This window comes from Eulemur rufifrons, chromosome 7 (assembly GCF_041146395.1).
Source record: "Eulemur rufifrons isolate Redbay chromosome 7, OSU_ERuf_1, whole genome shotgun sequence".
NCBI lineage: Eukaryota > Metazoa > Chordata > Mammalia > Primates > Lemuridae > Eulemur > Eulemur rufifrons.
Genome location: NC_090989.1, coordinates 175,468,452 through 175,477,500, shown reverse-complemented (window position 1 = coordinate 175,477,500; position 9,049 = coordinate 175,468,452). Strand labels below are relative to the sequence as shown.

The 9,049-nt window shown below is 39.7% G+C and overlaps 1 protein-coding gene across 2 annotated transcripts in view; it reads left to right on the top strand.

Moving 5' to 3' along the window:
* Positions 1-9,049, top strand: part of FOXP1 (forkhead box P1) — a 566,277-nt gene that overhangs the window by 339,484 nt on the left and 217,744 nt on the right. For both annotated transcript variants that reach the window (XM_069476045.1, XM_069476044.1), the window contains one exon: positions 3,304-3,494. In XM_069476045.1, coding sequence (XP_069332146.1) covers positions 3,315-3,494 — 180 coding nt within the window. In that variant the 5' untranslated portion in view covers positions 3,304-3,314. The remainder of the gene's footprint in view (positions 1-3,303; positions 3,495-9,049) is intronic.

Below are 9,049 nucleotides of genomic sequence, written 5' to 3'. Positions count from 1 at the left end.
CATCACCGCGTAAGCCCCGCCTCCTGTCAGATCAGCAGCGCCATTAAATTCACATAGGAGCGAGACCCGTACTGTAAACTGCGCATGCGAGGGATCCAGGTTGTGTGCTCCTTATGAGAATCTAATGCCCGATGATCTGAGGTGGAGCTGAGGCGGTGATGCTAGTGCTGGGGAGCAGCTGCAAATATAGATTATCATTAGCAGAGAGGTTTGACTGCACAATAAATGTAATGTGCTTGAATCACCCCGAAACCATCCCCCCTACCTCCAGTGCGTGAAAAAATTATCTTCCATGAAACTGGTCCCTGGTGCCAGATTGGGGACCACTGCTTTAATCGATTGAGCTTCAGTTTTCTTATCTGTAAAATGGGGATAACATTTACCTGCCTTATTTCCCTCATGTTATGAGTTTGAAAAGTACATCAAAGGGCTTTACAGTTTATGGAGCGTGGGACAGATATAAAGGCTTATTAAATGGCTTGGAACATTCAATAGAAAATATTGCTGGCCCAGACACTGTTAGAAATGTTCTTAGACATTGACACTCCTATTTTTTCACATGTGCTTTTCAAAAAGCTGTTTTCTCCTGATTGGTGTGGGAGATTATGGGAAATTTTAAATCTTCCAACCTACATACTACTGTTAGCACTTGACTAATTAAGGACATCCTCAGACCAAAATAATCCTTTATGCAATTTTGGTCCCAAAGCCTGCACTCTCACAAACCTGATTCACAAGCCAAGCTGCTTGGCCTGATGCCTGCAAAACTTGTACTGGAGGACTTGGCAGTCTTCTTTGGAACGGCATGGAGCAAAAACAGGGCCTTCTCATCAAATTGTGTGTTGGAGATTGTTCTTATCCCACCCACCAGGATGGTGTCAAACCAAGGAAACAAAAGTAGGACTGGTCTCTTAGACACCTGTTCTCAGGTCTGGGGTCCCAGTGGTCCCATAGTCTGAAAGCAGCATTCCATCAGGACGGGATATTTGGCTAAATATGCCCCATTCTGAGGGCAGGCTTAGAGTTTATATACATGCAATGCTTTTGTCTTTGGGGGGGTCCTGTCCCCAGTGTGGGTAGGCATTCTCAGAAGGTTAAAAAAAATAATTTTTTTCTTTAGGTATACTTGTGATATATCCTAACAATGAAATGGGCTTCCTTGCCACCTGCGCTGAAGACACCGTCCTATCCCTTAAATTCTGGAACACTGTGCCTTTTCCTTACCCCTGTACAAATGGGCAAGATTGTGGAAGAGACACTGAAACACTGGGGTAAAAAATACCTGGTTTCACAAATTGTTTTCTTTTTTGGTGATGAACAAAGGCACATGTTGCCACGAAGTATCTTATTGCCTGATTCTTATATCTTAGGGAAGGTTTTAGTTGTTTTTTGATAGTGCCTTTTCTCTGTGGACAGGGAGGACATGAACGCAGTTTTTAAAGGACTGTAATTACTGGAAAGTCTAATCTGAAGGGACGAGCATGAAAAAAAGAATGAAAAAAATAAAGAAACGGAGTGAATCAGCTGTTGCTTCTGAGTTTGTTTCCCACCTGTTAACAAAAAATGCCATTCTTAATCCACCTCAGAATTAGATTAACTTAAAAAATATATATATATATCTTCTGGGTTTATGAAGTCTGTAGTCAAGTTGAACCATACTGTGCACTGAAAGGGAATGGAGAAAGATGTGAATTTTTCTGCTTTTAATTCTTCCATTTGGTTTTTGTGCAAGTCTGCAGAAAACAGACTTCAATCAATTTCTAGCAAAGAGAACAGTGTCCTCTAAAGATGTCCAAAGTGTTTAAGCTTCCCCGTTGTCACATATTCCATGTATGGGGAAGAAATCTGTAGCACTGGTTGTACATAAGTCATTCCATGATTGGAACAAATTTGTGTAAAAGTTTTCTACCCTTTAATCTGGGATTGGTATTTCACATTAAAGTCTTAATTATTCAAGCATTTCTCAGCTTTGATGTTTGAACTGTCAACTTCCTTTAATAACTGTTGTTTTCCCCTCAACTTTAAAAAAAACACATTGTGGTTAAGAGCTTTGATTTAACAACTGGTTCAAATCTTGATTCCACCATGACTAGCTCTGATATATAATGGACAAATCAGAATACCTCTCATGGAGCCTTAGTTTTCTCATCTTCAAACTGGGGATAGCAGTTTGCATCCACTAACCTGGAGAACATATGTAAACCATCTGCAATAGGGCCTACCTGGCACAGCCCTGGTGATCAATAGATGGAAACAGTTGACAGCAAATATTATTAATACATGTCTTTTGTCAACTTTGGACACCTTTACCAAGTCTAGAGCTGAACTGGCTCTCTGGGATAATGGTTTTGTGCCCAGAGAGAAACAAGGATGAATGTGAAATGTATTTACACCTAGAAGATACGTTCCAGCTACTCATTCTGTACTACATATATTTTTTCTATTAGACATTTAGTACTTTCAAATTCAGACCTTTCCTTAGGTCTACCTGGGCAAGATTTTTCTCCAAAATTAAATATAAGGCCCAGACCTTTCAAGCCTTAAACCAAACTAGATGTCAGTAATCCAACAAGAGAAACATCTAAATTTGAATGAGACTTCCTAGGTCAGTTTTAACCATAAAACAAAGGTCAGAGTTTAAATTTATTTAGCTTTTGAAAAGTGGAAACTTGTATTTTCCCTACCCCCCTCTCTCTCTCTGTGAAAGTGGCCTATCTTACTGCAATGGCCAATTTTGAAGTGTTTCGGTGCCTGAATCATTCCAAGGAGAACGAATCTTTGGTGTTTGACTGTTAGGTTTTCCAGCACGAATTACCTCAGGGGGCCTCCTGGTAATGCCTGTCTTCTCTTGGTAGACGGAAGTTGGAGACCGTCTCTCTGAGAGTGTAACATCACCACACAGCGCGCCTGCACGTATTAAAGTTTAATGATATACCTGATATGCTCTATAGGACAACTTACTGGTTTTCAAGCACAACATCCAGATACAACGAGAGAAATTTAATCCTGAATTCTAGGTTCATCTAAAAAATATTTATTTTTTCTAAGGGGAAAAAGTATATTTAAAGCAATGCTGCTAAAACTTGAATTGAGAACAACAGCTTCATACTCATAAACTATAGGGGAGTGGCCCACTAATGAGGGATAAATGGAGTGAAAGAAAATGACAACTGTTTACAGATTTTGGCAACATTTAAAGTGTGGGGCCCTTCTCCATATGCACAACAACTGTTTTAACAGCTGCTTTTTTTCTTCTTCTTCTTCTTCTTCTTCCCCCCTCCCTCCTGGAAATCCTTCTATCAGGTTTTTGAGTCATGATGCAAGAATCTGGGACTGAGACAAAAAGTAACGGTTCAGCCATCCAGAATGGGTCGAGCGGCAGCAACCACTTGCTAGAGTGTGGCAGTCTTCGAGAGGGGCGGTCCAACGGAGAGACACCGGCCGTGGACATCGGAGCGGCCGACCTCGCCCACGTCCAGCAGCAGCAGCAACAGGTACTGGGCTTTGGAGTCGAGGGAGGTGGAAGGCGGTGGTGCGAATTTTACCGCTTAGTTTCACACTTGATCACTACCGATGTTTTGTGCTCACCTGTCTCCCTGTCTTGCCTGATTATCAGCAGCGTCTAATAGGCCACCAGACCTCTAGGGTTCCTACCGGTTGGCTTAAGAGACTAATTTTTGAGCCCTCGGGCCTTAGAAGCCTTGGGAGTCCCCTTGTGGGGAGCATTGGCTGAGACTCAGATTGGGGGGACCTCTGGCTACTCCCTCCCAGCCCCCAACGTGTCTGCCTAACCTTTAACTGTTTTGAATAAAATTACTCTTTGGAGAAATGATTCCCAGTGCTTTCGTTACAAAACAGAACAAAACAAAAATGGACGGGCTTAAGCCTTATGAAGAAGGAAACAAAGTAAGAGATAAGGGATGAAAGAGAGAAATGAGAGATATAAGGGGTGTGGGAAGGTTAGGTGAATAAGGAGTATAGAAACAAAGATGGCAGGAAACATCCATAACACAGGCATTGGTGTAGGAAATTGCTTCCCACTACCTGTAGGAATTTAGGGATATGGGGTATTTATGCAGGTTTTTTGTATTTATATGGCAGTTGGTATGTGACTAAATCTTACTGATGTTTTAAATTCTCTCTTATGGGTGCCTCCGCAACATGCATGTAAGTGCAGACATACTCACTTTTGTTTTACTCCTTATAGTATGGAAGTGGGTTACCTACAAGTGACTGGTAAAATTATTTCCAAATGGCGCAAGTGAGCCAAGAAATGGTGTTTTGTTTGCTATAAAATATTGACAAAAATTCAAATAAGTAAATAGTATTTGCTTGAGGGACTGGCTTTGGGTTCCCAGCCTCTCTTGGAATCAGGAATAATACTAGTTTCTGTTAGTGATAATGGATGGTTTGTGTTCCATTTTTGTCCTTGATTTATTTATTCCATACGTAGTTATAGTGCCATTTGGAAACAGGTGGGGAAAAAAGAACGGTGTATCTTTGGAGCTTTCTGAAAGACACTGGAACTGCTGGTGGGATGAAGGAAGAGAAGGGCAAACCTTCTCTCAGACCATTTTCTTGGAATTGGTATCAGAGAAGCTAAGGAAATATCTTCTTATGTTAGGGATACGGCTTTTAGACAAGCTCTAAAGCATGTTTTATTTTTTCCTTGCTAAGAATAAAAATATAAGGAATCATTAGATTGTTAGCCCACTACAAGTTGGTGGAACCAATATAATACCATGGAACCTGTTTGGGGTAAGATACAACAGAGAGAAAGAAAGGGAAACTAACAGACAAGCCAAAGTCTTAATCCAGAGGACTTCCTGTGAGTGATTTGATCTTTCTTTCACTGGCAGCCCAAACCCATTTGTGCCTGAAGCTTGGGCTCCCTTTAGCTGGAATGTGCTGTTTGTTGTGTATAAACTTTGTGCATTTAAGTTAATGCAGATGGCCACATTCTAACCGATGAGGTTGTTAGCAAAACCCCGCAATAAAGGGTATCCATGTATTTGTGCTAGCGTATGTTCATGTGATGTTCTCAGCTATTTATGATTATATTGAGAATAAACAGTTAATATTTTTGAGTGCCATCTTCTAGGCCTTATCAGACCAAGGGCAAAATTGAGTATTTCTCTAGGGAGCAGTTGAGATGGGGCTATTGACTGATGTGTTGTGAATCCGAAATGATTAGTATTTAGAGTACATTAATTTTAAATAAATGGGAAATTAACTCATTCTGAATTTTATTTGAGAAACTGAAAATTATGCAGGATCTGAAAGTAAGCCAGCCAAAAAGTAAAACATACACACACACAATAACAGCAATAACAAATTGGCTGTATAGAAGAAAGTTATAAAAGTGTATTTCAGCATCATCTTCCTTAAAAAGTATCAGTAGCAAAATTAGTTATCTGTGCCTTCCCTCTTTACCTTGGCTGTGACCACTTTGGAAAATTGTTGTTATGAGTTTTTGACATAAAGGTCAAGAAACTGACTGTGATTATATTTTGAAACTCTTTTTAAAATATTTTATGACAATTTTATTTCTATTTGCTGTTGATATGTTTTGGGAATAAAGAAAGCAGTTGGGTCTATCATTGTGGCTAACACCCCACTTATTGTGGTTGGCAAGCCTTTTGAGGCCTTTTAAAATAAAATATTGACAGCTGTTTGACTCCCCTAAGTGTATGATAAGGCTCTTAACAGGTTGTTGGGATAAAGGGAAATCTGTAGATGAAGTAAGAAAAACTGTAGGATTGAAAACGTTTCGCAGGACTATAGTTACCAGAGTTTTCTTCCAAATTTAAAACTACAACAATTAAACAGTTTGGAGAAAATGTGAGCGTTCCGTGATGGACTTTGGTTGTTTTCGTCATTTTTATTCTACAGGTTTGTACTTGAAGTGAGAATACCAGCAGTGAGAAAATCACAGCCATGCTGAATTCATTACTGCGGTAGTCACACAAAACCACGGATAAAATTTCAATAACTGCAGGCCACAGTTGAGTAAACAGTTGCACTGAAATTTAATTCCTGTTGACTTTTCCCCCATTCCTCGCCAGGGGCACATTCTGATTCCGTAGTACAAAGACAACAGGGGTTACAGCTTTGATTAATGTAGGACAGTGGAAGAGAATTAGAACTGTAAAATATGTTAGAAGTCCATGGAACACAAAGATCTGGCTTAAAAGGGCTTGGTATAAAAACGGGTTAATTATGCTGTGTATTAAACTGAATGTTGTAGGATTTTCCAGTTGCTCCAATACCATCATCGATAAAGGGAGAGTTTGTACCTAGTGCCAGGATTTAAAATAAATAAATGTAAACCTTTCCATGTTTGCTCCATCTTACCAAAGATAATTACAAATTACAGCCAATGCACTTTTCAGAATGGAGAGCCCTGACAAAGATTTACTGTGCAGTGAGCGAGTTCCATACTGGATTTGGTTTATAGGTTGGCTGAATTGGATCGAAACAGAATTGTTAAGAAAAAACTAGTTGACAAACTAGAGAAACAGGGGAAATCTGGCTTCTCCATCTTCTCTTTAAAAAATAAGACTATCTAGTAACCTTGGGTTGATAGCCCGGCAAGGGCAACAATTGTTGGGAGATGAATTGCTGCTTGAGACGGCACCAGCAGCCCTCTGGTTTGCTCTAGTGCCCACTCAGCAGTGCTGCTCATTTCTGCCTGCTAGGTAGTGGGGTTGGTGATTCTGGCCTGGAAGAGGAATCATTACTTAGAATCCATCAGCCAAAGAGAGGTGCTGCCATTAGCTGGTGGAGCCCACCAACACGCTCACAAACTGTCTTCCTTCCTCAAAACTAAATCTATTATCTCCATAATGTTTCAACTCTATTTATATCTGGGCCAGGGAACTATTATAACAATAGTTTTTTAATAATGTAATTTGCTAGAGTTTCTGAACATTTTCTTTTATCCATCAGGCAATTCTTTACCCGATACCATAACTGCTTTTTATTTCCTATTATGCCTGCCCCATTTCTATGTCTGTGAAAGTTCTGTATTGGATATGCACTACTCCATTATGAAACTGAGCAACAAATACTATTACCGATTACTAAAGTTATTTTTTTTCTTAAAGGATTTTAAAATGTCCAGAGCAATTTCATAAACTGTGTGGATTAATGCATTTTAAAAGTCTTGAATTTTAGAAAGCAGAATTTTATTTCCATATTGCTGCAAATGAGAGCTTTTTCAGATAAGCATATTACATAGAGCATAATGTTTAGAAGTTTCTCCATATACAGCATATGCTGTCAGGTCAATTAACAGAATGCATACTAGAAAATGTTTATTCAATAAAAATGAATAGCTGTTAAATAAAACAGCTATTTCTTAACAACATTGCATTTAATGATGGGTTTTTTTTTCTTTTTTTTTGGTACCACCTGGCAGTTTTGTTGTCTGCAAGTCAGTCTAGGGAGAGCTTTGGTTGCTGTGGTTTTGAGGTGTGGCTATCGTTTTATATGAGGAGGGCAGTGTAGAGGAAGTCTATAAGAAAGACATTAAAAAAAAAAGATAAGCTATATTTGGAATTTGAACATGTATTTTTTTTAGAGAGTATGGATAAGTGTTTATTTCACATAGCTTCTTTGACATTCTTCTCAAGGTGTCGGAGCCCATGGTCCAAAAAACAGTGTGTATGTTTCAAGTTAACAATGTAAAAGACAGAAAGGGAAATGACTAGTGAGGAGGTGAGAGAGGTAGAAAGGATAGGGAACTTCTCTTGAAAAATTATCAGAGGGGAGAAAGAGAAACCATTGGGTTGAATTTTTCCAATGAGCCATTGAAGGAGGTCAAAAACTAGTCATTCCACAGAACTGGAGAAGCTCAGAGAAATGGGCTGTGCATGGTGAGAGTTGGAAAAAGAAACTAGTTTTGTACATTCAAAGGGGACATAGAAAATACAGTCTCAGAGGAACCTGGGAGAGTCATGAATAGATATCCTGGCATCCTCTGAACATGAGAAATGGAGTTTTTAGGACCGGAAGTGTCAATGTTTCCAGGGGAGGGTGGAGGACTCTTTTTTGTTTCAACATAAATACACACATTCTTTTCACATTCAAAATGGCAGAATGTATCCCTTCATCAGTTTTCGTTAGTGACATTCCTGGTGGGTATTGAGTAGAAGAGGGAGGCCATCCTGCAAACGTTTCCAGCTTTTTAACTGTCTCTGTGAGAAAGTGTCTGCAAGAAATAGCTGTCCGTGTTTGGACTGGCAGTAAGCTCGTTTGTCTGGAAGGAGCCATCCCTTTGCATCTCGGCTTGATCCATATTCCTTTGGGGCACACATTACAATTCCAGTGGCCATCCTTGGACTTGTTTTTCACCTTACCACGAGTGGCCCAGCTTACATGGTGTGGATCTACAGGTGCAGAGGCTGGGTAGCAATAGCCAGGTTAGCTGTACCACTTCTTTCTTTGAAAAACGTTGCTTATGAACTTTGTTAGGAATGCCCTCAAGTGGCCTTTCCCATTGTAGCTGCCAGGGACTAACTGTGTCTGAAAGGAGGGTCTCTTTTGATGCCAATGGCAGGGAAAAGCCGGTCAGCACCTCTGTGTCTTAGAAGAGAAGCTTGCAGGAAGAGGGTGTAGAAGGTATTATTAATATTTATTGAGTGCCTTCATGGGGCCAGGTATTATGGTAGGGGATAGCACCTTCCTTTGCTGGTAGGTAAAAACCAACTATAGTTGTAAAGGAATTATTCTGCCAAGATACACATTTATTGAAGATATCGTAAAGTTCAAACAATATGGAAAATATTGGTGGTCAAAAATATTTGGTAGGAATCAATGCCACCGAAATGTTAGTGATAACTCTACAAACAAACTGAAACAAAACCGAGACAGGAATTCAGATAATTCTGACAAATAAAGAAAAAGCAGCCACAACAATAACCCCCGACTTTTTCTCTAATTCCTTTTGAGGCTATTTCTGGAAAAGGCATATTTCACCCTGAATGCTAAATTTAGTTCTCTACTCTGTTAGTTTAGACCTGCCTCCCATCAAAATATTGTTGTCAAA